Below are 26,263 nucleotides of genomic sequence, written 5' to 3' on the forward strand. Positions count from 1 at the left end.
CTTGTTTCTGACCACTGAAGCCAGGTCTCTTCTGGTTTCATCTTTGAGGGCAGGAAAGGGGTTCTGGGCAAGTGGGTCCTCCTGTCTCAGATGAGACCAAAGGAACTGTTCTCTGGGTGTGAAGCTTGTAGTCATTAGAGTGTTAGACAATGGTCAGGCCTCCACATCCTGCTTGACCCAGCAGCAGCATTAGGTGTGCTGATCCCCACTCACTCTTTGAAGCACTTCCTTGCCTAGCTTCCAGAACCCCAGCCTTCTCCTCACCAATCTGGTTGTGCCTCATTGTGCCTCACACCTGTCACTTTGGTGTCCCAGGCCTTGACTTTTCTATCTACAACCAGTCCCAGGTGTTCTCATCTGGCTTCATGGTTCTGAACCTCATCTCTCTTCTGATAGACGATTTTGAACTGTACAAAGTCATACAAATTGTGAAGCCCGAGTACTACAACAAATTCCTATCTTCAGCCTAGAACCTCAGGTCCCTATATCCCATGACTTGCTCATCATCCACACAAAAAGTTCTAAGAAATATCTCAAACTCCGTAGGTCTTAATCCTTGCCCGAAACCTGCTCCTCCCTGGCTCTCAGCTCCATCCTTCCACCTGCTCAAGTCAGAAGCCTCATAGCTGTCATTGATTCTCCTCACAATCAGTTGACCAGCAAGTCATATTATCTCTACCTTTAAAATCTCTCCAGGAACTTCCCTGATGATACAGTGGATAGGAATCCACCTGCAGATGCAGGGGACTTGGGTTCGATTCCTGGTTGGGGAAGATTCCACAGGCAGCAGAGCGACTAAGCCTTTGTGCCACAACTACTGAGCCTGCCTGCTGCAACTACTGCAGCCTGTGTGCTTACAGCCTGTGCTCTGCAACAAGAGAAGTCACCACAATAAGAAGCCTGAGTACTACAACAAAAACTAGCCCCCGCTTGCCATAACTAGAGAAAGCCAGAGTGCAGCAAAGTAAACCCAGCACAACCAAAAAAATTAAATAAATAAAAGCTGTGAAGAGAAACTGTAAGAGTTACCATCACTTAGAAAAAAATTCCAGAATTCAACCCCTCCGTTGACCCTAATCTAGACTATCATCATCTCTCTGGACTACTGAAAAACCTATTGTTTTGTCTTCGAATTCTTTGGCATATTTCCTATCCAAAAAATAGGGTCCATGTTCCTTCTTGACATTGGGTATAAGGAAGCAATTTTACTTTAACTTTCTAAATTGAATTAGAAAAGATGATATAATTTCCACCTGTTTTTAAATAATTAAAAATTATTTATTTGCTTATTTATGGCTGTGCTGGGTCTTCATTGCTGTGCAGGCTTTCCTCTACTTGTGTCGAGTAGGGGCCACTCTCTAATTGTGGTGTGCACTCTTCTCATTGTGGTGGCTTCTCTTATTGCTGAGAGCAAGCTCTAGGGCACAGGGGCTTCTGTAGTTGCAGCATGTGGGCTCAGTAGTTGTGGTTCCCCGGCTCTAGAACACAGGCTCAATAGTTTTGGTACACAGGTTTAGTTGCTGTGCGGTATGTGGGATCTTCCTGGACCAGGGGTCAAACTCATGTTTCCTGCATTGACAGGTGGATTCTTTACCACAGAGCACCAGGGAAGCCCTCCACCTGGTTTTCTCCTAATCTCTCCCCCAACCTCCTTTGGGAGTCCTGGGATGCTGTATAAAAATGTTCAGCTGCCATCCTGGGTAAGGATTTGGATTATGAAGGTATATGCACTTGCTAGGGGCTTCCCAGGTGGTGCTAGTGATAAAGAACTCACCTGCCAATGCAGGAGACACAAGAAATGCCAGTTTGATCCCTGGGTTGGGATGATCCCCTGGAGGAGGGTGTGGGAACCCATTCCAGTATTCTTGCCTGGAGAATCTCATGGACAGAGGAGCCTGGCGGGCTACTGTCCATGGGATTGCAAAAAGTCAACACGATTGAAGCGACTTAGAACAAATGCACATATGCACCTGTTAAAATTCAGTGAAATTGTGAATTACACTGGGTACATATTACCTGAAAAGAAAGATAAATATTGAACTCTAGTGAGAGATGCATGCTGAAGTATTTATGGGACAGTATACAATGTCTTTAATTTATTTTGCTGCTGCTGCTGCTAAGTCACTTCAGTCATGTCCGACTCTGTGCAACCCCATAGACGGCAGCCCACCAGGCTCCCCTGTCCCTGGGATTCTCCAGGCAAGAGCACTGGAGTGGGTTGCCATTTCCTTCTCCAAGGCATGAAAGTGAAAAGTGAAAGTGAAGTCGCTCAGTCGTGTCAGACTCTTAGCGACCCCATGGACTGCAGCCCACCAGGCTCCTACGTCCATGGGATTTTCCAGGCAAGAGTGCTGGAGTGGGTTGCCATTGCCTTCTCCAATTTATTTTGAAATGTATCCAAAGTCAAATTAACAGATGAATAGAGTAATAGATGTGAGATAAAACAAATATAGTAAAATGTTAATGGTAGGATCTGGGGTGGTTGTATGAGTGTAAAATTGTTCAGCTTTGCTGTATGTTAGACAATTTTTATGACAAGGTGTTAAATATGCAATCAGGATTATGTTGATATTTGTATTTACAAAAAAAGAGGATAGGATAGATTTCTGTAAAAAGTAGCTTTTGTATGTTATAGACATGGTAAATATTTGTTTTCAGTCTTTATGAACAAGCCATACATTTAAATAAAATAAAAACAAGGAAATAGCTGTTTAGGCATAAGGAGAAAAAAAAAGATGTTTATAGCAGCAGAATCTGATTTAGTTGGTGTGTGTGTGGGGTGAGTGGGGCCTAGAAGTATTCCTGAGGAATTGAGATAGGTAGGAATTAATAATTAACCAAGGGCCATCCTAATGACTATTTCTAGGTAACAAGCTATCCCCAAAACTTAGTGGCACAAAACAATTATTCTATTATGCTCATATATTCTGTGAGTCAAAAATTTGGACAGGGCAGAGTTGGGAATAGATCATTTCTGCTCCATGATGTCTAGGGGTTCGGCTGGAAAGACAAAGGTGGCTTGACAGCTGGGAGTGGAATCTCTGGAGCCTCTTAAACTCCTAAGTTCAGCATCAGGGCTCAGACAATGCCAAGCTGGACTGTAGTGTCTATACAAGGTCTCTCTATGTGGCTTTTTTTGGTTTGTTTGTGTTCATGTGCTCAATTGTGTTCCAACTCTTTGCAACCGCATGGACTGTAGCCCGCCAGACTCCTCTGGCCATGAGATTTCCCAGGCAAGAGTATTGGGGTGGGTTGCTGTTTCCTACTCCAGGGGATCTTCCCAACTCAGGGATCAAACCCATGTCTCCTGTGGCTCTTGCATTGCAGGCAGATTCTTCACCTGTGGAGTCTGTGGCTTCAGTTCAGTTCAGTTCAGTCGCGTAGTCGTCTCCGACTCTTTGCAACCCCATCAACCGCAGCACAGCAGGCCTCCCTGTCCATCACCAACTCCCGGAATCCACCCAAACCCATGTCCATCGAGTCCATGATGCCATCCAACCATTTCATCCTCTGCCGTCCCCTTCTCCTGCCCTCAATCTTTCCCAGCATCAGGGGCTTTTCAAATGAGTCAGCTCTTCCCATCAGGTGGCCAAAGTATTGGAGTTTCAGCTTCAGCATCAGTCCTTACAATGAATACCCAGGACTGATCTCCTTTAGGATGGACTGGTTGGATCTCCTTGGAGTCCAAGGGACTCTCAAGAGTCTTCTCCAACACCACAATTCAAAAGCATCAATTCTTTGGCGCTCAGCTTTCTTTATAGTCCAACTCTCACATCCATACATGACCACTGGAAAAATAGCCTTGACTAGACGGACTTTTGTTGGCAAAGTAACGTCTCTGCTTTTTAATGTGCTGTCTAGGTTGGTCATAACTTTCCTTCCAAAGAGTAAGCGTCTTTTAATTTCATGGCTGCAATCACCATCTGCAGTGATTTTGGAGCCCAGAAAAATAAAGTCAGCCACTGTTTCCACTGTTTCCCCGTTTATTTGCCATGAAGTGATGGGACCGGATGCCCATCTTAGTTTTCTGAATTTTTTTTTTTTGAATGTTGAGTTTTAAGCCAACTTTTTCACTCTCCTCTTTCACTTTCATCAAGAGGCTCTTTAGTTCCTCTTCACTTTCTGCCATAAGGGTAATGTCATCTGCATATCTGAGGTTATTGATATTTCTCCCAGCAATCTTGATTCCAGCTTGTACTTCCTCCATCCCAGCGTTTCTCATGATGTACTCTGCATAGAAGTTAAATAAGCAGGGTGACAATATACAGCCTTGGCGTACTCCTTTTCCTATTTGGGACCAGTCTGTTGTTCCATGCCCAGTTCTAACTGTTGCTTCCTGACCTGCATACAGGTTTCTCAAGAGGCAGGTCAGGTGGCCTGGTATGCCCATCTCTTGAAGAGTTTTCCACAGTTTATTGTGATCAGGGCTTCCTCAAAGCATGAACTGCCTCAGCAGAACTGCACTTCTACATTGTGCTTCAAGGCTCCAGAGCTAGCCATTCCAGCAGACAAAGAGGAAACTGCATTACCTTTTACTACCTCGCCTTGGAAATCACAGAGTGTCAATTCCTGCTACTGCTACTGCTAAGTCACTTCAGTCATGTCCGACTCTGTGCAACCCCATAGACGGCAGCCCACCAGGCTCCCCCGTCCCTGGGATTCTCCAGGCAAGAACACTGGAGTGGGTTGCCATTTCCTTCTCCAATGCATGAAAGTGAAAAGTGAAAGTGAAGTCGCTCAGTCGTGTCCGACCCTCAGCGACCCCATGGACTGCAGCCTTCCAGGCTCCTCCGTCCATGGGATTTTCCAGGCAAGAGTACTGGTGCCATTGCCTTCTCCAATCATTCCTATTGTCTATTGGTTGAAGTTGTCACAGTCTTGCCCAGATTCAAGAGGGAGGAAAGGCAGACTGTACTTTCTCACAAGAAGAGTGTGGAAGGATTTGCAGTTGTGTTTCAATGAGGTGGGGGGGGGGGGCACAAAGAATATTCCAGGCAGAGGGTACTTCATGTGGGAAATACCTGTTGTGGAAGTGAGGTCAACATGTTCAATAAATTGAAGTAAGTAGCTGTAAATTGACTCCTCCATCACACTCCCTTTCCCCAATCTCTGCTTAATTTTTATCCATATTTTAAAATATCTATTTTGCAAATTCTTTTCCCACTAGCTTTTGAGCTCCATGTGGGCAGGGTATATATCCCCCGTTTTGGTTACTGATAGATCCACAAATTAAGTGATCAGAGTTTTTGAATGAATGAATGGATTGATCAAGGATGTACCTTCGAGGACCTTGTTGAGGGCATGACCAATGGCAAGTTCTCTTGGAAAGGGTATTGTTACAGAGTGTTTTCTGAGCTTCAGTCAACAACAGGAAAAATTGGAATTGAGTTTGTGCGAGGCATCTGAGCCAGTGAAAAACATCCATGGCCCAATGTTCCTAAAATTCCAAGAGCAGGGGTAGGGGCTGAGTCGGGACTGACAAAGTGGGGTTCGGAACTTTGAAGAGCTGCTTAGGGAGTGGAGAAAAGCTTGCGCTCATGAGAGAAGCCAGCTAAATGTCAGAAGAGCCATCACTGACAGTGGACTAAGGGAAGGGTCCACTGCTTACTGTTGGAAATGTTAAAAGCAAAGCATAAAGAACCTGGGGGTGTGTCTCAGGAGGGGAATGACGGCCAATGAAACGCAGGCATGGGCGTGGTGCTGTCAAACTTCGCGGGGCGGGACCGAAGAGATCTAGCCAGAAATAGGACCCAAGCTGAAGCCAATGATTAGCCGCCAGGTGGGCGGGGCGTCGTCCTAAGGCCAAGGGTAGAGCCAATGAGATTCTTCGCCGCGTCCCTCATTGCCCCCGCCCCCGTGGAGCGCGCGCGCCAGAGGCACGGGCAGCCGTTAGAGGCGGGGCCTGCAGCCGCCCGCGCGCGGCTCGCGCCCTCCCCTTTGTGTCGCCATGGCGGCGGCATCGGCGACGAGGACGACGAGCGAGGGGTCCAGCGCGGCTGGCGCCTGAGGAGGCTACGCGGCTATGGTGGTGAGGCGCCCACGCGGCCGTCCGTCCATCGGCGAAGTCAGTCTGTCCGCGCGCGGCCACGCCCCACGCGCCCCGCCCCTGGCCCCGCCCGAGTCCGCGGCCCGCGCCGCCCCTCACCCCTCATCGCGGTCCCTCTAGTACCCCGGCCTGGTCTTGGGCTCGAGCCCTTACCCCGGCCCCGCCCCCTCAACGCGCATCCCCGTTCCACGCCCTGTATGGGGGTGACAGTGGCCGAAGACCCAGACTTGGGAGGAAAAAGGGCTGGTCCAGGGAAGGACCCCGCATCCTCTAAGTGGCCTTCGCGGAGGCCTTCTGAGGGTCTCCGAGTCCTCCACCAGCCCCTGTCCCAGATCCATCCCCAGCATCGTCATCCCATCCTCCTCCTCTCCCTGGCTTAGACCCCTCCTCCTCCTACCATCAGCCCCTTTCTCATTCTTGAGCCCCACCCCCACCCGGCTCCATCCTCAGCCTGACCCTTTTCTTCTCCTTTCTCATCCCATCCCAGTCCTTCTCAACCAACCCTCCCTTACCCCCTCCCCGCATCAGCCTGAACCTTTACTTCAGCCTCTCCAACTGCTCCCCTCTTCCTTACTGCACCTCAATCCCCAGCGTGCATTGTACCCCGCGATGTGATCGTTGGGTCCTCTCCATCTTCTTGTCCTCATCCGCCCTCCCCCACCGTCTCCCTCTCCCACCATGCTGCTCCTGCTCATTCATCCATTCATTCCCTCATTCCCTCACTTAGCATTCACTGAGACCTCTGTGTAGCCCCTTTGCTCCAGGCACGGAGAAAGTCAGAACCCATCCTGCCTTGGGGAACTTCATGGGCTGGAGGGGGACCGACCCAAGGGTGAGACCCAAAGGATGAAGTCGGGGTTGTGGGAGAATGAAGGAGGGAGAGGCTAGGGCCCATTCTGGGAAATCCTCATCTGGCAGATGGTTAATTTATTCATCAGATTTCACCCAGCCCCTGCTGGGTGACTGAGCTGGCACTGGGCATTGGGACCCAGAGAGGAATCAGGCACAACCCTACTTGTGAGGAGCTTCAATTCTCTGCCCAGCTCTGTGCAGGGCAATGCTGGGGGAGTAGGGACTGAGCCTCAGTCCAGTGGGGGAGCTGGACTTGTCACCAGATGGGGACATCTCAGAGTGCACAGGGCTGTAATGAGGGAAGTTAAGGCAACATCATCAAGCCTGGGATGGGGGAGGCTACCATGAGAGTCAGATCTGAGGGCTAAGTGAAAGCACGGGGAAAAGATGGGGATGAGTGTTCCATGCAGCGGGAACAGCCTTTGCAAAGGCCTAGAAGGAAATGAGAAGATGATTCTTTTGTTGGACTCTTAGAAGTCTGAGAGCTCTGAGAGTAGAGGCAGTGGGAAGAAATGAGGCTGGAGAGGTAAGCAGAGACCACAGTATCTAGACTTTATCTTAAAGACAACAGGGAGCCATTGAAGATCCCTGACCTGGGGAGAGACAGAGGCAGATTTGTGTTTGTGAAAGTGATACTGACTCTTGCTGTGAAGAAGCTGGCAGGAAGGGAGAGGTGGAAGCAGGGAGACTGATAAGATGGGAGCTGTGATTGTCCAGATGTTGATGAAAGGCGTGGAAAGGCACAACCCCTTCTCTCCTGGGGCTAGAGGAGGCTTTTAAACAGGGAGAGATAGTACCAGCATGCTCTTGCCCTGACGCACCCATGGCCCCTGCTCTTTCAGTCCCCCACTCCAGACTACACATAAAGAAGCAGACCTACCCTGAGCCCGGCCTTCACCTCCCCCTGACCTACCCCTCTACTCCATGCTCAGGACAGTGTGTGGAGCAATTCGGGCCTGCAGGCCCAGGCTGCCAGATAACAATGCTCCCGTTGTCTCTCTGCTCCCATCTCTGGGGGCCTCTGATTCTTCTTTCTGCTGTACAGGCTCGCAGCAATGACAGCCTGGATGGCCCAGGGGAGGGCTCGGTGCAGCCCCTGCCCCCTACTGGGGGACCCAGTGTGAAGGGGAAGCCTGGGAAGAGGTGAGAGGTGAGGGAGAGCCTCAACCTAGGAGGGGAGCCAAGCATAGGGCTGCTAGTGATCTGTCGTCTGTCCCCCAGGCTCTCGGCTCCTCGAGGCCCCTTTCCCCGGCTGGCAGACTGTGCCCATTTCCACTACGAGAATGTTGACTTCGGCCACATTCAGGTATGGGGGTTGCACCCAGGTGGGTAGGTGGGATCCCACCCAACCCTGAAGCAGCATCAGCCACTCTACCCCTGAAACCTCCCCGCCGGGAGTGACTGCTCAGTGGCAGGAGCTGTAGGGCAGAGGGGAGACTTGTTCCTTCCTTCATTTGTTCCTTTATTCATTCAGCAATGACTTTGTTAGGTGTGAATTTTGTGCCAGGACCTTGGATTCTGACTGAGCCATCACCAGGCCTTGACTGTGGGGAGACTCAGGAGGTGGACACGGTCCCATCCCTTGATAGTGCCGACCTGGAGAGGTCAGGACAGGGACAAAAGTGAGACCCTCACCAGGGCCTTTTGTTTCCCTCTGCAGCTCCTGCTGTCTCCAGAGCGTGACGGTCCGAACGTCTCTGGAGAGAATGAACTGGTGTTCGGGGTGCAGGTGACCTGTCAGGTGCGGCAGCCGCCCCGCCTCTCCTCTGGCCCGGTGAACTGACTGCCGTGGTCCTCAGCTCAGTATAATGAAGCTGCTGTATCCCCCTGTCCTTCCCACTCCCACAGGGCCGTTCCTGGCCAGTTCTCCGCAGTTACGATGACTTCCGTTCCTTGGATGCCCACCTCCACCGATGCATATTTGACCGGAGGTTTTCCTGCCTCCCAGAGCTTCCTCCACCCCCAGAGGGCGCCAGGGCTGCCCAGGTAAACTACCTGTCCCAGCCCCTGCTTCAGTCAAGGTGTGTCCTCACCAGTGATGGGTGAAACCATCAAGGCAGGGGAAATAGATAAATATTAAACACTGCTATGTCCTGAGTTCCAACCAGTTGGGGGCCTCAGAACTGCAGCAGGGTGACTCCCTTTAGTTTTTAGGATCATGGGGAGTTTAGGGGGCTCCAGGGGAGAGTCAGAATGGCCAGACCGCTGGGGGCACACAGGGCCTTGGCCCAGACTGTTTATAACTGATAACGACAGTATTTCAGTACTTCACAGCGGAGCAGCACCCATGTGTTTACGTTGAATTTCAGCCCTGCCAGAGGCGAGCCAGGGCAGTACAGGAGGGCGATGGGCTCTCTTGGGTGGGGTCTTCTCACAAATCCCACTCTGACAACCTGCCCCAGATGCTGGTGCCGCTGCTGCTGCAGTACCTGGAAACCCTGTCAGGGCTGGTGGACAGTAACCTCAACTGTGGGCCGGTGCTTACCTGGATGGAGGTGGGCCCCGGGCAGGGGGCTTGGAGCTGGGAGTGAGGGAGGGATGTCTGAGGAGCAAGAAGCAGCCTGGGAGGGTGTGTGGGCACAGGAAAGAAAAGAGCCAGAGTGGAGGAGGCACTGGTATTTCAGTGTCTGTGTGGGCGCTTGCCTGTGAGAGAGAACGCAAGTGGGTGCGTGCATGTGTGTGTGTGTGTGCAGGTGTTGGGCTGTGGGGATGTGAGAATTTCAAGGAATATTGGTATACTGGCTAGAAATAGTTTTGGCTATAGCTAGCAGAATGCCAGAGAAGGCAACAGCACCCCACTCCAGTACTTTTGCCTGGAAAATCCCATGGACGGAGGAGCCTGGTAGGCTGCAGTCCATGGGGTTGCTAAAGTCGGACACGACTGAAGCGACTTAGCAGCAGCAGCAGCAGAACGCCAGGCTAAGAGTGCAGGTTTTCAGATAGCAGATATGCAACGTTTGCTGTGGAGGATGTGGGTGCAGGAGTGAATCAGCATGGTTTCGGGCAGGGGCATCCTGGGACATGGAAGGGAATTTGCTTTGGAAGGGGCAAGAGTGTAGGTGTTTTACCAATAGCTCTGAGTGACAGGGGCACCCAGGTGGGGGACAGGGGGTGGCCTCCAGTGGGGGAACCTTCTCGGTCTTTACTATTGCCTTCTTCTGGCCTCTCCTTGCCACATCCCCTCCATCTCAGCTGGACAACCACGGCCGGCGACTGCTCCTCAGTGAGGAGGCCTCACTCAATATCCCCGCAGTGGCCGCTGCCCATGTGGTAAAGCGGTACACGGCCCAGGCACCTGACGAGCTGTCCTTCGAGGTAAGGCTGTAGGGGAGCAGACTCTGGCTGGGCTCCCACTTCATCTGCACCTTCTGACCCTGCCTCCTCATGCCCACCCACTCCCAGGTGGGGGACATTGTCTCCGTGATCGACATGCCGCCCACGGAGGATCGGAGCTGGTGGCGGGGCAAGCGGGGCTTCCAGGTAAGCCTGGTTAGAGCTGGACAGGTGGGGCTGGGGCACTGCGCCAGCTCAGGTGGCCCCGCCACTGACCCCAAACCCTCCTCAGGTCGGTTTCTTCCCCAGTGAGTGTGTGGAACTATTCACGGAGCGGCCGGGTCCAGGACTAAAGGGGGGTGAGTGTCCTGGGCAGAGTGGGGAGGCCCTCCTGCATCCCTTCCCTGCCCTCCATCCTTTCCACCACTGTTCACCCTGCAGATGCCGACGGTCCCCCGTGTGGTGTCCTGGCTTCCCAGGGTGCTTCCTCTCTGACCTCAGGTAATGTGAACATTACCCGTTTGTAATTACCAGGGGCCAGACCCTGCCCCATCTCCCCATGCGACCCTGTGTGACCAGCCTTTATCTCCACAGCGGTGCCCCGGCCGCGGGGGAAGCTGGCTGGCCTCCTCCGCACCTTCATGCGCTCCCGCCCTTCCCGGCAGCGTCTGCGGCAGCGGGGCATTCTGCGGCAGAGGGTATTTGGCTGTGACCTGGGAGAACACCTCAGCAACTCAGGCCAGGACGGTGAGGCCCAGTCCGCCTCCCCTGCCCTTTCTCCCCCCTAGGCTGTGACCCACAGCAGCAGATCGAACCCTTGCTTTCTCCCAGTGCCCCAGGTGCTGCGCTGCTGTTCTGAGTTTATTGAGGCCCACGGGGTGGTGGATGGAATCTATCGACTCTCGGGTGTGTCATCCAACATCCAGAGGCTACGGTGAGGACCCTCCACCAACCTTCATGAGCACCTGCCACATGCCAAGCATTAAGCTCTAGGGACACCATGGTGAACGAGACAGCCGGAGACTCCTGCCCTCATGGGGTCCATGTGCTGGAAGGAGAGGCAGACAGGAAAGGAGAGAGTTGACGATAGGTGACAGGTGGCCTGGAGAAAAAAAAGACGGGGTGAGGGAGATCATAATAAGAAATCATGGTGGGTGGAGAAGGCCTCCTGGGAGAGAGCTCGCTGTGGAGGAGGTGGGGGAGCGAGCACTGTGGTTGTCCACCATGGAGAGAACAGCCAGTGAGAGGGGAAAGTGGCAGGAGATGATGTCTGAGAAGTGATTAGGGGCGAGTAGGCTCACGGGCTCTTTTTGATGACTGTTAGGCTCTTGGCTTTTACTGGGAGTAAGGGAGGAACCACAGGAAGGATTGTGGGCCAAAGAGGGGCAATAGGCATAACAGTTTAAGAAGTGGGAAGCGCTGAGGCCCGGGCTTCCAGGCGAGAGCAGAGAGCCTGAGGCCAAGGTCCCGTGTATAGAGCTTTCTCACCTGAGAGGCTGCCAGGTTGTGAGCAGAAGCCGCTGGGATTCCAGCTGCAGTTTCCAGTGCCTCTTGGAGCCAGGGAAATGGCACAACTTTGTGGATGGAGCCCAGTCACACTCTGGAGGCAGATGGGCTTGGGTAGCTACAAGCAGGGCGTCTCCCACCAGAGCCTCAGTGTGCTGCTGTGTAAATGGGGCGCCCTTGTCTTTGGCATGCAGGGTTGTTGGGGGGAAGGGAGCTCAGTAAGTACTGCCTCTGAAAAGCCAGCACAGGAAGAGGGTTGCATCTACCTGTGGACACTTTAGGTGTGGGGGCAGGACCCAGCCTGGTGGGCCAGCTCTGACCTGCATCTTCTTCTTGACGTGGTGGCCTCAGGCATGAGTTCGACAGTGAGAGGATCCCTGAACTGTCTGGCCCCGCCTTCCTGCAGGACATCCACAGCGTGTCCTCCCTCTGCAAGCTCTACTTCCGAGAGCTGCCCAACCCCTTACTCACTTACCAGCTCTACGGGAAGTTCAGTGTGAGTGAGGGTGACCTCGAGGTAGGAGGGGCTGGGAGGCGGCAGCCCAGCCCCGCTCACACTGTGCACTGTCTTAGGAGGCCATGTCGGTGCCAGGCGAGGAGGAGCGCCTGGTGAGGGTTCACGATGTCATCCAGCAGTTGCCCCCGCCGCACTACCGGTAAACCAGGAGGGGAAGGGAAGGGTGGTGGTGGACTCCCGAGGGAGGTGAGGCTCAGGCGTCCCTCTCCACTCCCATCCCCAGGACCCTGGAGTACCTTCTGAGGCACTTGGCCCGCATGGCGAGGCACAGTGCCAACACCAGCATGCACGCCCGCAACCTGGCCATCGTTTGGGCACCTAACCTGCTACGGTAAGCTGGCAGCTCACCAGCCTGCTCCCCCAGCTCCCTACCAACTCCCAGGCTGGGCCTGGAGTCTCCCCGCCCCCGCCCCCAACCTCACCCCAGGAACCCATCCAACTTTTGATCATTTCACCCAACACATTATTTCTTTTCTTGTAATTTATTTATGGTTGTGGGGGTCTTCGTTGCTGCGTTCGGGATTTTCTCTAGTTGCAGTGAGCAGGAGCTACTCCTTGTGGTGCACAGGCTTCCCATCGTGGTGTCTCTTGTTGCAGAACACAGGCTCTAGGTGCATGGGCTTCAGTAGTTGCCGCACGTGAGCTCCAGGGCACCCAGGATTCAGTAGTTGCGGCACAGGGTCTCATTAGCTGTGGCTCACCAGTCCTAGAGCTCATGGGCTCAGTAGTTGTGGCACACGGGCTTTAGTTGCCCCAAGTCATGTGGGATCCTCCCAGACCAGGGATTGAACCCACATCCCCTGCATTGGCAGGCAGACTCCTGCCACTACCACCAGGGAAGTCCCTCAACACATATTTCTTAAGTGTTGGGTGCCCGTATGCCCGCCCTTGTTCTCAGCACTGGGGACACAGTGGTGAGCAGGAACTTACACTCTGAGCTCACAATCCTATGCGGGAGATGACAGTGGACATTACCAAAAAAAAAGAGAGCACAGTGTGACAGTGATGAGGGCTGAGGAGAAAGATTACAAAGTAGGGAAGGGAGATCTGGTCAGTCATGGCACTTGACATTTTTAGATAGAGTGGCAGGAAAGGCTTCAGGAAGAAGTCCTTCTTGGCCAGCAGCAAGGTAAGCCCGAAAGGATTTGATGGTGACCGAGACAGGCAAGTTCTCTGTCCTGGAGGAGTTCAGGTCTTCTTGGGAATCAGCTAAATAAATAAACAAATAAATAAAATAGCTAGTACGTGGTAGGTATAAGAACTATGAGCAAAAATGAAGACAGACCTGGGATATATAGGTTTACAATTTTAAATAAAATAGGTGGGGAAGACTCTGTTGGGAAGGTAACATTTGAATTAACAGCTGCAGAAGGTAAGAGAAGGACCTGGGTGGCTGAGAAGGAGCAAACCAAGCAGAGGGAATAGCAAGTGCAAAGGTCCTGGGGCTGGGTTAGGGCCCAGTGTTTTGGAGGCCAGTGTCACTGGAGCTGAGTGAGAGAGTGCAGGTTGAAGGGGAGGAGATGGTAAGGTCAGAGAGGTGATGCAGGAACAGACAGGGGAGTGACTTACAAGTTGTGGGTCATGGTGAGGATCTGGCTTTTACCAGGAATGACATGCAGCCAGAGGAGGGCTCTGAGCCAGGAGGGCCCTGATCTGTGACTTAGGGGTTCACAGGCTCCCTCTGGCTGAGTGTAGGGAGCAGACTGTAGGGATTTGGCGGGGAGCAGGGAGAACAGGGAGGAGGCGGTGCGTTGGTCCAGGAGGGAGAGGATGGAGGCAGGGCCAGAGCAGGGGCATGGGGAGTTCAGATTCTGCATAGAGTTTGTGGGTGGAGCCCACAGGGTCTCCTGCAGTTGGATGTGGGTGTTAGGGAAAGAGGGGTCAAGGGCAATACCAAGGTATTGACTGAGATGGGATAGGCAGGGAGGGAGCAGGTTCTGGGGAAAGGCTGAGAATCTAGTTCTAGATGTGATCAGTTTGATAAGGTCAGAGACGTTGAATGACAGTCACTGCTTCCACGACGCCCTACCCTCCCCTGGCCAGAACCCACCAGCTGGAGCTCCAGGCACCCGGACACCCTCACTCTTCTCCCATCCAGGTCCATGGAGCTGGAGTCAGTGGGGCTAGGGGGTGCAGCAGCCTTCCGGGAGGTGCGGGTACAGTCGGTGGTGGTGGAATTCCTGCTCACCCATGTGGACGTCCTGTTCAGCGACACCTTCACATCTGCTGGCCTTGACCCTGCAGGTATGCCAATCCTATCCCATGTTCTGACTACCGCCCCCCATCGTCAGGGCTGCAGTGGGAGGGTAGGTGGGCTCCCAGCCCCATCCCTATCCCACTGAAGCTGGACCTCCCTTCTGGTTCCTTGAGGACCCCGCCCCGGCCTCTCCCTCCCCTTCCCCCGCCTTCTCATTTCAGCTCCTACGCTCAGGATCCCCACTTCTTGGCCCGGACATCGTTCTTCCTTCACCCCTTGTAGCTCCTGGGGGCACTTGGGGCCATGGGTCCACCTGGGAGGAGGTGGGAGGTCCCCAGACTTGACCCTGCCCCGGCCCCACCCAGACTCCCTGCCCTGCCCCGGACCCCAGCCCAGTCAGGACTCAGCACGTCGGAGGGCCCTCTGGCCCGAGGTAACTGAAGCCAGAGCCGCTGTTCTCGCTGGCTGCTGGGAGCTGCCTCCTCATCAGCTCGTTCTGCCTCACTCCTCCTCCTCACCTGCCTGCTGCCCACCCATTCCCGCCTGATCTGTCCTGGCCCCCTGCCTTGCCAGCCCGGGTGGGCACGCTGCGGGGCCGGGGCTTGGGCTGTAGCGCTTGGCTTTGCCTGTGGCCTTCAACAGCCCCAGGGCTGATGGCTGCCCCCTCTCCCGACTCCTCAGGCCGCTGCCTCCTTCCCAGGCCCAAGTCCCTTGCGGGCAGCGGCCCCTCCACTCGCCTGCTAACACTAGAGGAAGCCCAGGCTCGGACCCAGGGTCGGCTGGGGACACCCACCGAGCCCACAACTTCCAAGGCCCCAACTTCACCTGTGGAAAGGTGAGTAGGATGTCCAGAAGGGAGGGACTGGCCTTGGGGACCCAGCTCCTCAGCCAGCCTCCTATGTCTTGACCCAAACTCCAGGAGGAAAGGGGAGAGAGGCGAGAAACAGCGGAAGCCTGGAGGTAGCAGCTGGAAGACCTTCTTTGCACTGGGCCGAGGCCCCAGCATCCCTCGAAAGAAGCCTCTGCCCTGGCTAGGGGGCACCCGGGCCCGACCGCAGCCTTCAGGTCAGAGGCGGGGCAGTGGGCGTGGTGGCTGGAGAGGCACCCTGGAGTGCCCCCATGACCCTTCGTCCTCTCCCTGCAGGCTGCCGACCTGACACTGTCACACTGAGGTCTGCCAAGAGTGAGGAGTCTCTGTCATCGCAGGCCAGTGGGGCTGGTGAGCATGGGGTGACCCTTGCCTGTGCCCAGGTGGAGCTGGGAGGGACTGGGGCTCTGAGCTGGCCTCCACGTGGTGTTCTGAGATTTGGGGGTCTTGGGGTTTTTTGTTTTAATCTGGACCTTACGTACAATAAGTTTGATAAAGCTTCACTCTTGGTTCACGATGCACTCTGGTCATTGGCCCACGCAGGGTCCTTCTAGTCTTTTGTTCATCCGTTTCGAAAAATATTAAATAGTATCATGAACACCCATGAACCTGCTGGCCAGAAGTAAAGGCCTCCCACCACAGTATGTGCGAACTCCTCCCCTCCCACCTGCTGCCTCCCCACCTCAGGGGTCCTCTGATGGTCTTCGTCCCTTTGCTTTTACAGTTTTGTCACCTACAGGTGTAGGGGTCAACAACACACTGCTAGTTGTTCTGAATCTTTGATTAAAGGGTATCATTAAACAGGGGTATCGTGCTGCGTGTGTACTCACTCACCACTGCGTCACAGGCTGCCGTCCGCACAGCTGGCGTAGCTCAGGCTCCTTCCTCTCCATCACTGTCCATTGGCGAGTGTGGGTGTCCCCTCAGGGGAGGGGATGCTTGTCCATGCCCCTCCTGATGGATCTGCGGGCTCCGACAAGCGCCCCAGGAGTGAAGGCGCACACTGTATGATACGCCCACATCCAGCTGTACAAGACGAGCCCCAAGTATTTCCCAGGTGTGGTCACCTCAGGCTGTCCTCCCAGCTACCGGGTATGAGATCCTGTCGGTCTCAAGCTTGTAGCCAGTGGGGTTGTCAGACTTTGTTCTTGCTTCTGGAACAGTTCTCTTCATGGACTTGCCACTGATGTCTTCTATCACCCATGAGTCTGCACAGCTCTCCCTGGATCCCCAGCCATTGTGACCCTAGGCAGAGACGTGTCTCTGTGTGTTATTTTCCCAACTTACTGGGGGTGTGTGTCCTGTTCTCACTGATGTATCTGGGTAGGTAGTTCTGATCCCTGACTCCCCCTCCCCTGCACTGCCCTTCCAGGCCTCCAGCGTCTGCACAGGCTACGGCGACCCCACTCCAGCAGTGACGCTTTTCCCGTGGGCCCCGCACCCGCTGGCTCCTGCGAGAGCCTGTCATCATCCGAGTCCACCGAGTCCTCCTCCGAGTCATCCTCCTCCTCTTCCTCTGAGTCCTCCGCAGCTGGGCTGGGAGTACTCTCTGGCTCCCCTTCACACCGAACCTCGGCCTGGCTAGACGACGGTGACGAGCTGGACTTTAGCCCACCCCGCTGCCTGGAGGGGCTCCGGGGGCTTGACTTTGATCCCCTTACTTTTCGATGCAGCAGCCCCACCCCTGGGGACCCGGCACCTCCCGCCAGCCCGGCCCCCCCAGCCCCCGCCTCTGCCTTTCCACCCAGGGCAACCCCTCAGGCCCTCTCGCCCCGGGGCCCCACCAGCCCTGCCTCACCCGCTGCCCTGGACATCTCGGAGCCCCTGTCTGTGTCAGTGCCACCTGCTGTCCTGGAGCTGCTGGGGGCTGGAGGAACACCCGCCTCAGCCACCCCAACACCAGCCCTCAGCCCCAGCCCGGGCCTGCGCCCCCACCTCATCCCCTTGCTGCTGCGTGGAGCTGAGGCCCAGCTGAGTGACACCTGCCAACAAGAGATCTGCAGCAAGTTGGCATTGCCTGGTCCCCGGGGAGCCCAAGGCCAGCATGGTGTGTCCTGTCCAGCCCAGCCCAGCCCAGCCCACTCCCTCAACCCCGAGGCTGTGCCCAAGACCTGGCTGACTCCTCTTCCCGTTCCTCTCCTAGGTGCTGGTATGGATTCACCGCTGCTGCCCCCTCCCCTGTCCCTCCTGCGCCCGGGGGGGGCCCCACCCCCGCCTCCCAAAAATCCAGCACGCCTCATGGCCCTGGCCCTGGCTGAGCGGGCTCAGCAGGTGGCCCAGAGACAGAGCCAGCAGGAGCAGGGGAGCACCCCTTCTGCTCCTCAGTCCCCTTTCCGCCGTTCACTGTCCCTGGAGGTGGGCGGTGAGCCCCCAGGGACCTCAGGGAGTGGGCCACCCCCCCACCCCCTAGCCCACCCAAGTGGCTGGGCTCCAGGACCCCCACCCTCCTTACCAAGGCAACAAAGTGATGGGAGCCTGGTGAGGAGCCAGCGGCCCACAGGGACCTCAAGGAGGGCACCCCGAGGCCCTGCCCAGGTCAGTGCCCAGCTCAGGATGGGTGGGGGGTGTGGGGCTGCACCAGAGATGGCAGCCCAGTTCCTGTGTTCTGTCCCCCAGCAGGTTCCCACCCCTGGCTTCTTCTCAGCCCCCCGGGAGTGCCTGCCACCCTTCCTCGGGGTCCCCAAACCAGGCTTGTACCCCCTCGGCTCCCCATCCTTCCAGCCCAGCTCCCCGGCCCCAGTCTGGAGGAGCCCCCTGGTTCCCCCTGCACCACTGGACAGAGGAGAGAACCTGTACTATGAGATCGAGGCGGGTGAGGGGTCCCCCTACTCTGGCCCCACTCGCTCCTGGAGTCCCTTGCGCTCCATGCCCCCAGACAGGCTGAATGCCTCATACGGCATGCTTGGCCAATCCCCACCACTCCATAGGTCCCCCGACTTCCTGCTCAGTTACCCACCACCCTCCTGTTTTCCCCATGACCACCTTGGCTACTCAGCCCCCCAGCACTCGGCCCGGCGTCCCACCCGACCTGAACCCCTCTATGTCAACCTAGCCCTGGGGCCCAGGGGCCCCTCACCCGCTTCTTCCAGCTCCTCCTCTCCTCCTGCCCACCCTCGCAGTCGCTCTGATCCTGGCCCCCCAGCCCCCCGCCTCCCCCAAAAGCAGCGGGCCCCCTGGGGCCACCACACCCCTCACAGGGTGCCTGGGCCCTGGGGCCCTCCAGACCCTCTCCCCTACAGGGCAGCCCCACCAGCCTACGGGAGGGGGGGCGAGCACCACCGAGGGTCCCTGTACAGGAATGGGGGGCAAGGGAGGGAAGGGGCTGGTCCCCCACCCCCCTACCCTACTCCCAGCTGGTCCTTCCACCCTGAGAGCCAGACCCAAAGCTACTGCTGAGCCAGAGCTGGGAGGGACCCTCCTTCTTTCTCTTCCCCTCTCACTGATCTTGGTCCAACCTGATCCCTTGTTTTGTATTTTCCTGAGCTTCTGACCCCTACCCCAGGTTTCTAACTTTGTAACTTGCCTTTGATGTGGGTCCCTAACCCGTTATCATAGCCTACCTACCCTGGGCTGACGGGCATGCCCGCCCCCCACCATCCTCCATCCTGGGGCCTCTCGCACAAATCTGAGAGGGTTAGGCTGACTCCTTACCCTCCCTTTCCCTCCAGGGGTCCCCAGCATGTCCTGTCCTGTGCACGGGGGTGGGGGACTGCTCCTGCTATCTCCCCACACACACCCCACTAAACCATCTGACAAAATTAATGAATAAAAATGGTGAAAATGTGGCTGCTGCTGTCATGCTGGGGCCAGGCTCAATGAATAAAGAGGCAGTGACAGGTGGGCTGCTTTCTCATTTTATCATTTCAGCAGGTGCTAAGTGGGGAGTCACTCCTGGGAGGCTCTAAGGGGTGACATCTGCACAGAGGGGGCCACAGGTGCCCTAACAATTGTGTCAGGAGTGGGATTGAGCCTGGGCCCGTCTTCAAGTTGGCATCCACCTTGCAGCTCTGCTATGATCTCCTCCAGCAGGTCCATCCTGGGAGAGGGTGGGGTAGGGTGGGCTGAAGTTGACCTCGAGGAGGAGGAAGGGGCCCGGGGCCCTCCCACCAGCACCCCACTTCTCACTTCTGCAGGCTGGAGAAGCGACTTCCTCTGATCAGCTCAGGGCTGGGTACCTGCAGGAGTAAAGACTACAGCTGCCACCAGTGGCCACGGAGCTCAGGAGGGCCCTGGGAGGGCGGGCTGGGGCAGGGCCTGGGCTTAGGGCCCTCTGCTTCACCTGCCCTCGTGGCCTTCCCTGCCAGCAGCCTCCAGGGCATGGGAAGCCTCCCTGTGGGTCAGCAGGCAGGGGTTGGGCTCACAGGGCTGGGGGTCCAGCAGGGCAGCCCTGTGTGTGTGCCGCTGCAGCCCCTGCAGGGCTTGGATCTTAGCTGAGAACCTCCTCTCAAACCGTTCCTCAGAGCTCTGAGTCCCCAGCAGGGAGGCTGAGTCCTGAAGGCTGGTGTGCAGGGCAGGGCCCTGGGGGAAGCAGGGTTGGGCGGGGGCGGGGTGGGGGTTAACCGGTCAGCGAGGGGAACAGTGCGGGTCCCAGGGGTCCCTGGTCAGAGGACAGGCAGCCAGGGAAATTGGGGTTGGTGACAACTTGGGGGAAGGGTCATGGGTGAGCAAATGGACAATGGCGCAGGACTTGGGGTATCCATACTGTTGATCTGGGCTCCAGGCTGTGGTCCAGGCTGACCCTGGCTGTGGGGCTGTGCCCTGGGCAGAGGCCAGGGCGGGGACTCGGGCTGCTGCCTAGAGTCAAGCTGCTGCCCGAGTCCCAGGTGGCACCCCTCTGGACTCTGCTGTGGCCCATGACCTGCAGAGAGCGATGGCAGAGGGCTGGCGTGGGTGGCCCACAGCTCCCTTAGTCCTCCAAGTGCCTGTCCTCGCTCCTGCCTAGGATGGGGAGGGGCCTAGGGACATCACAGCGGGCCACAGGCCCGGATGCAGTCTTGGCTCTGGGAACCACCTCACAGTAGTGTCTCTGGGCTTGCAGACCAGCCAGTTGGAAATGGGGCAGGGGCACAGCCGAGCTCTGCTCAGCGCCTGGCCCCATCCCCTCTGGGCCCTCTAACCTGGTAGAGAACCCTGCGGTGGAGGGCACTGTATGGCCCAGTCCCTTGGGGAGCTCACCTCAGAGGCCGAGTCCTGTGGAGAGGAGGCTGGGTGTGGGACACAGGCCCTGCCTGAGGTTCCATGGCTGCCACCCTCCCCTGCCCGCCTGTCCTGTACCTGAGCCATGGCCTCCCGCAGCAGGTATCGTGTACTCTGCAGGCTGCCACAGCGGTCAGCAGGCCCTAGGCCCAGCCCAGCCTGAACCAGGGCCTGGTAGGGGGCTGGCACCAGGGGGTCCAGGGCCGGGCTCTCACCCGCCTCCAGTTTAGCCTTCACCTCAGGCCCTTTTCTTCCAGCCCAAGGCAGCTCTCCTGTGAGGAAGTATGATTGGGGGACCCAACTGAGGTGGGGAGCCTCAGTGGGGCTGGGGGCGGGGTTACTCACTGACCCGTGAAGACCTCCTGGGCCAAAATGCAGAAGCTGTAGAGGTCTGAGGTGGCCGCAGGCGTGTCACCGCGGATGAGCTCCAGCGGCAGCCATGGGTACAGTTCGGGAGGTGGGGGCAGCCCTAGGCCTGGGCCTCCCCAGGGGTAACCCTGCCGCGGCCTGTGGAGGCCAAGGGACCTGGTGAGTCAGTGGCTGCTAGACGGGGCCACAGGCAGGACAGGGAGGAAGGCACTCACCTGGGCTGCAGCCAGCGTTGGTGCAGCGGGCGCCCATGCTCCAGGCCGCCCACCTTGGCCAGGCCTGGCCGCACCAGCTGCACAGCATGGGAGCTGAGGCCGCCGTGAGCACGCCAGCGGGCCTGCAGGAACAGCAGGGCCTCCAGCACCTGCAGCAGCAGGTGGCCCGGCAGCAGGCCTGGCACGAGGTGGGGGGGTCCCCCTTCTCGCGGGCCCTGGGGGTGTAGCACCACATGCAGGGAGCCCAGCCACACGGGTTCAAAGAGAAGACACAGCCCCGATAGGTCCTCCGAGGGGCTCAGTGCCATCAGCAGCAGCAGGCTGGGGTGGTGCAGGGCGCTGGACAGGAGGAGAGCAGGCCACTCGTGAGGAGGCCCCAGCCCGCCCGGCCGGGAGCTGACCATCTGCCTCAGCCACCGGACAGAGGAGAAACGGTGACCCTGGGTCATACAGCCTGGCAGTGGTGGGGCCAGCACCACTGTCCGTGGTACCCTCCCAACACCCACTCCTCTCCGAGGCCTACAGAACTGGGCGCCCACTTTCCCGTTGTGAGGTGGGTCACTCCAGTAGGAGGGCTCCATGCCAAGTGCTGGCCCAGGGGTGAAGGCTGCAACCGCGGCCACCACCACATTCCCTGGTCATCTATTTCCAGAACACTCAAGTTGGGCAGGGCGGGTAGAAGACGGCGGGCCTCGGGGGCCAGCTGGAGGGACCCACCTGCAGTGTTGAAGGTCAGCCAACAGCACATCAGCCTGGGCTCCTGGCACCTTCAGCTGCCGCACGGTCACGGGGTGGCCCCTCCACAGAAGGCTGGAGGAAGGCAGAGGGGAGAGAGCGCGGGTCTGAGACAAGGGGTTTCCCGGTGAGGGGGGCAGGAGGGTCGGACTCTTCCCAGCTCTGCTGGACACCAGGCAGGGTGTCGGAGGGGCTCTCTCACTTGGCCATGAGGGTGTGGGAGCTGCTCCTGTAGGTGCGGTCGGGCTCGCCCTGCGCTGGCAGCAGCTCCTTGGGGTCCGCGAGGGGTACACCTGTTACCAGGCCCAGTGGCCACAGGCTGCTCAGCTGGGGGTGGGGAGCAGGACCATGAGGCAGGAAGAGGACAGACACCGTGGTCCCCACTCCCTCCGACATCTGCTTACCTGGCCAAACCCTAAGGCAGGGACATGGGGGGGTCTCCTGGTCTGCTCCGGCCTCCATGCCCTGAGGTAAAGGGCCATCTGAGAGCAAGTCCAGGGTAACCAGGCGTGGTGGGTAGGCAGGCCTCAGGACGTGCATCGTTACCTGTTCGCCTGCACCAGACGCAGACCACCACATAGGCTGTGTCCAGAGCTGGCCTGCCACTGGCCCAGGGAGACAGCGGGCGCCAACTCACTGCCATGCACCAGGGCTGACATGTGGGCCCGGCACAGCTGTAACAGTTCCAGCGTCTGGACGGGGCGGGGAGCATGTGGGGTGAGGCAGGGTGGGGGGCTTGGCCCTGAGGCCCTCAGCCCACCCTGGCCACAGCTCACCTCCCAGCTCTGTTTGGCACCACCTTGTTCTGCCCAGTCCTGAGGGCTGTGCCCCTGCTGGTCACGCAGACGCAGGTCGCCGCCTGCCTGCAGCAGGTGTAGGAGCACCAGGCTACGGCCCGAGAAGGCGCCCGCGTGCACGGGCGTGCTGCCATCCAGGCAGCGGCTACAGCAGAACAGCGAGCACAGGAATGGGTTAGGAAAGGGACGGAACAGGGACAGGAGGTGGCAGGAGGGGAGCATGGAGAGATACGGGGGTCACTATGCTCGTGGGAAGACGGCATCAGGATGGGGGGCTCACTTGGGGACACAGCAGAGTCCTTGAAAGAGTGAGTGGATGGCGGTAAGCATGGAGGCACCAGGAAGATGGGAATAGTTTCTGGAGGACAAGAAGGGGTTAACTGAGAGAGCAAGATGGGTCACCGGGGATGGGAGGGGGTCTGAGGGAGAGAGGTCTCTGGGGAAGACAGCCCTGGCTCTCTGGGGCTCAGACTCAGGGCGCTGGGAGTGTGGGGCATCACCACGTGTCCACGTACTGGTTGGGGTTGGCACCAGAGGCCAGCAGGAGCTCCACGGCCGAGCTGTGACCCAGCAGCGCCGAGAGGTAGAGTGCCGTCTGCCCAGCCGAGTTCTCGCCGTCTACCTGGACAACTGAGGGGCAGCGAGGCTTAGGACTATCCCTGCCTCTTACTCCAGGGGCAGAGGTCCTGGCAACACCTTTCCCAATTCCCAGCCCCCACAATCCCTCCCTGACTGGGTCACCCTCGGCTCCAGATTCCACCTCTATGTCCTGGAACCGCCACCTTCCAGCCGCTGGGGACTCTGCCTCAGAATCCATCTCAACACACTCCTCACCACTAAGTCCACAGAACTAGAACAAGGTGACGTCTACTTGCCCTGCCAACATCCACCCCACCCCCATCCCAGAGGTGTCAAAATCACACAAAGGGGGGTTTCCCTGGTAGCTCAGTAAAGAATCCACCTGCCAATGCAGGAGACACATGTTCAATCCCTGGTCTGGGAAGATCCCATATGCCATGGAGCAACTAAGCCTGTGCACCACAACTACTGAGCCTGTGCTCTAGAACCTGGGAGCCTCAACTACTGAGCCCCACTGCCTAGAGTCCGCGCTCCACAATAAGAGAAGCCACCGCAATGAGAAGCCTGTGGAGCACAACTAGAGAAAAAGCCTGCACATCAGTGAAGACCCAGCGCAGTCACAAATAAATAAATTTTTAAAACGCACAAAGGTACCCAGGGCAAGAGGGCAAGGCTAATTTTTATGAGGCAAAATATGACCTTAACTCCAAAACCAGATGAGAATTCCAGAACCAGAAATGAAGTCATACATCAATTCAATTTATGATCATACATGCAAAGCCCCTAAATAAAGTAAAAGGGGTAACCCAATTGATTTATTCCCAGAAAGCAAGGATGAATCAACAAAAGAAAATCTATCAATGTAAAAAAAACACATTCACAAATTAAAAAATAAAAATCACATTTAACTGTATCAGTAGATGCAGAAAAAGCACTTGGTAAAATTCAATGCCAAAAAACAAAAAAAATTCAATGCCTACTTATGATTAGAAAAAAAAAATCTACCTCAGAAAACTAAGAATAGATGGAAAGTTTCTTACTTGATAAAAATTACAAACCAAAACCCAAGAGCAAGCAAAGTACCTAATGCAGAAACATAAGACTCTTCTCTTTAATATCAAGAATAAAAAAAAGATGTCCAATGATAACAAGGTTTAGGAGTTCTGGCCAACACCTTATGACAGAAAAAAGAGACTGTGGTTTAAAGACTGAATAGCTGAGACCACACTATTACTGTCTGCAGATAACAATAAAGTAAAAGAATCAACACACACTTACAACTATTAAGCAAGCTCAGACAGTGGCTGGATACACAATCAACTTACAAAAATCAGTGAACAACAGAAACTGTAAGTTTGATCATGTTAATTTCCTGCCTACAACTCCAGGGGTTTCCAATTACACACAGAACAAAATCCAACAAAATTCACACCACTCTTAAGGCCTGTTCCTGTCTGTAATTGCTGCCTCCCTGAGTCCTTTTGCTCCCTGCTGCTACTTACATATCCCCAGTTTTGGGGTTTGTGGGGGTTTTTTTGCTTTTAAAATTTACTTTTAACTGGAGAATTATTGCTTTACGATACTGTGTACCCAGTTTGTTTTGATTTTAGGGCTTTGCACTAGCTACTCCCTCTGAAGTGCTTGTTCCCCAGCTGTTTCCATGTCTGGCTCTTCTGCTGTGGGACCCAAGTATCAACCCATTTGAAAGGCCATCCTTCCAGGGTGTCTCACTCATTCTCATCACTCTCTTAAATTCTCATTATAGATTTAATTCATAATGATCTGGAGGGTCATTCTCGCCCCTAAGTCTCCATCACAGACAACAGCGCCTTGGCACATGACAGGTGCCTGATACACAATTGTTAACAGGTCAACTGAAGTTGCATCCTCCTTTCTGCTCCTTGATCTCGTTCCCCGAGGCAGTTTCAGCAGCCAAACTCACCTCTCCGCAGGAGTCGGGTGAGGCCCCACCTTGGGCCCCCAGCCACAGCCAGGCGATGCAGACGGCCCACCTGACTTTCTGGATCCGGAACAGAGCCCAGCTCCACAGGGAATCGAGAACGCAGTGAGGGCATCTGTGGACTCCGTCAGCTCCCGGCCAGGGATCAGTGAGCAGGTCTCATGAGGGCAGGAGGACATGAAGGACTAGATCTCTGGGAGCAATAAAGACAGAGCTGGCTGTGAGTCTTGGGGGGCAGTCTGAGAAATAAAGGTGATTTGGGAGGGGTGTGATTTGGAGAGAGGCATCTGAATGAGACCTGGGAGAGCTTCAGACCAGAAGGTCAGGAGTTCAAGGGAGTCTGGGAGTGAAAAGAAGCTAAGGAAATCTGCTCTCTGTGGCAGAGGAGTAGTAAGGGCTATGAGGATAGGAGTCAGGGGCTTGGGAAGAGAGTCTGAAGACTACATAGGGGCTGGAGGAAGAAGGCTCTGAGGGTTAGGACCTGAGAGGGAGGTGCAGTCTACAGGCTGTGAGACAGGAGTGTCCAAGGAAGGAGGACAGCCTGAGGGCAGGGCCTGCAGGCTGGGAAGGGCCTTGAGGAGGGGTAGGGGGCGGTGGCTGGGGTCCACGGGCTGGGAAAGGGTCTGAGGGCTGGGGGCATGGACTGAGCTTTAGGGAAGTGTCTGTGTACTAGGATGGGGTCTATGGATTAGAAGGGACAGAAGAAAGAAGGAGTCTGAAGATGCTATCTGTGAGCTGGGAGAAAGATGTGCAGAACTGAGACCAAGGCTGAGAAAGGGGTGGGGTCTGTGGGCACAAGATGGGTGGGAAGGGAGAATGGGGGCGGGGTTCTGTGGGCTGGGGGAGGGGCATGGTGGCCAGCTGGGGGCCCAGTCCCCTCAGCTTTGCACCTACCGTTGGGCTCGGACAGTGATCACCATGTGACTGCCACGTGACCCCACGCTGAAGTTCCGGAGGTCTAGGCGGCAATTCCAGGCGCATGCGCATCAGTGCTCGCCAGCCATCTTTGCGCTTGCGTGCAGTAGCGTCTCTTATGGCCCTGAGGCGACCCGGTAGAAAAGACTGCAGTGTCCACCCCAGAGCTGTGGCTGCTCCGTAATGTTACTGCCTTGTTGTTTGGAATGCCCAGCCTTTCACCATCCCTGTCTTTCGC

General features: G+C 56.2%; 2 protein-coding genes across 10 annotated transcripts; one reads left to right on the forward strand and one right to left on the reverse strand.

Moving 5' to 3' along the window:
* The first annotated feature begins 5,884 nt into the window (after positions 1 to 5,884).
* ARHGAP33 (Rho GTPase activating protein 33) lies at positions 5,885 to 19,044 on the forward strand. 3 transcript variants are annotated; one of them, XM_070771998.1, is made up of 22 exons: positions 5,886 to 6,028; positions 7,944 to 8,041; positions 8,120 to 8,204; positions 8,559 to 8,639; positions 8,747 to 8,884; positions 9,301 to 9,393; positions 10,091 to 10,213; positions 10,301 to 10,378; positions 10,464 to 10,530; positions 10,613 to 10,672; positions 10,766 to 10,918; positions 11,003 to 11,105; positions 12,029 to 12,173; positions 12,251 to 12,333; positions 12,418 to 12,525; positions 14,293 to 14,438; positions 15,073 to 15,226; positions 15,311 to 15,456; positions 15,536 to 15,610; positions 16,632 to 17,306; positions 17,403 to 17,794; positions 17,876 to 19,044. In XM_070771998.1, exons 1-22 carry the CDS (start codon positions 6,023 to 6,025, stop codon positions 18,653 to 18,655), a joined length of 3,789 nt encoding a protein of 1,262 aa, XP_070628099.1. In that variant the 5' UTR covers positions 5,886 to 6,022; the 3' UTR covers positions 18,656 to 19,044. The 3 variants fall into 3 exon arrangements, with proteins under 3 accessions (XP_070628098.1, XP_070628099.1, XP_070628100.1); XM_070771999.1 differs by having other exon boundaries at positions 17,879 to 19,044; XM_070771997.1 differs by having other exon boundaries at positions 5,885 to 6,028; positions 17,403 to 19,044.
* Positions 19,045 to 19,097: 53 nt separating this feature from the next.
* Positions 19,098 to 26,131, reverse strand: LOC109572333 (inactive serine/threonine-protein kinase TEX14-like). Of its 7 annotated transcripts, XM_070772021.1 has the most exons (14): positions 26,005 to 26,131; positions 25,093 to 25,303; positions 23,087 to 23,201; positions 22,551 to 22,716; positions 22,321 to 22,466; positions 22,179 to 22,239; positions 21,977 to 22,101; positions 21,757 to 21,849; positions 21,040 to 21,378; positions 20,805 to 20,962; positions 20,435 to 20,727; positions 19,962 to 20,117; positions 19,385 to 19,434; positions 19,098 to 19,295 (listed from the first exon to the last, which is right to left on the reverse strand). In XM_070772021.1, the coding sequence occupies exons 2-14, from the start codon at positions 25,223 to 25,225 to the stop codon at positions 19,145 to 19,147; spliced, it is 1,986 nt and encodes a 661-aa protein (XP_070628122.1). In that variant the 5' UTR covers positions 25,226 to 25,303; positions 26,005 to 26,131; the 3' UTR covers positions 19,098 to 19,144. The 7 variants fall into 7 exon arrangements, 6 of the variants coding, with proteins under 6 accessions (XP_070628122.1, XP_019834596.2, XP_019834597.2 ...); XM_019979037.2 differs by lacking the exon at positions 26,005 to 26,131 and having other exon boundaries at positions 25,093 to 25,969; XM_019979038.2 differs by lacking the exon at positions 26,005 to 26,131 and having other exon boundaries at positions 20,435 to 20,449; positions 20,534 to 20,727; positions 23,087 to 25,225.
* Positions 26,132 to 26,263: the final 132 nt, after the last annotated feature.

Source organism: Bos indicus, chromosome 18, assembly GCF_029378745.1.
Source record: "Bos indicus isolate NIAB-ARS_2022 breed Sahiwal x Tharparkar chromosome 18, NIAB-ARS_B.indTharparkar_mat_pri_1.0, whole genome shotgun sequence".
NCBI lineage: Eukaryota > Metazoa > Chordata > Mammalia > Artiodactyla > Bovidae > Bos > Bos indicus.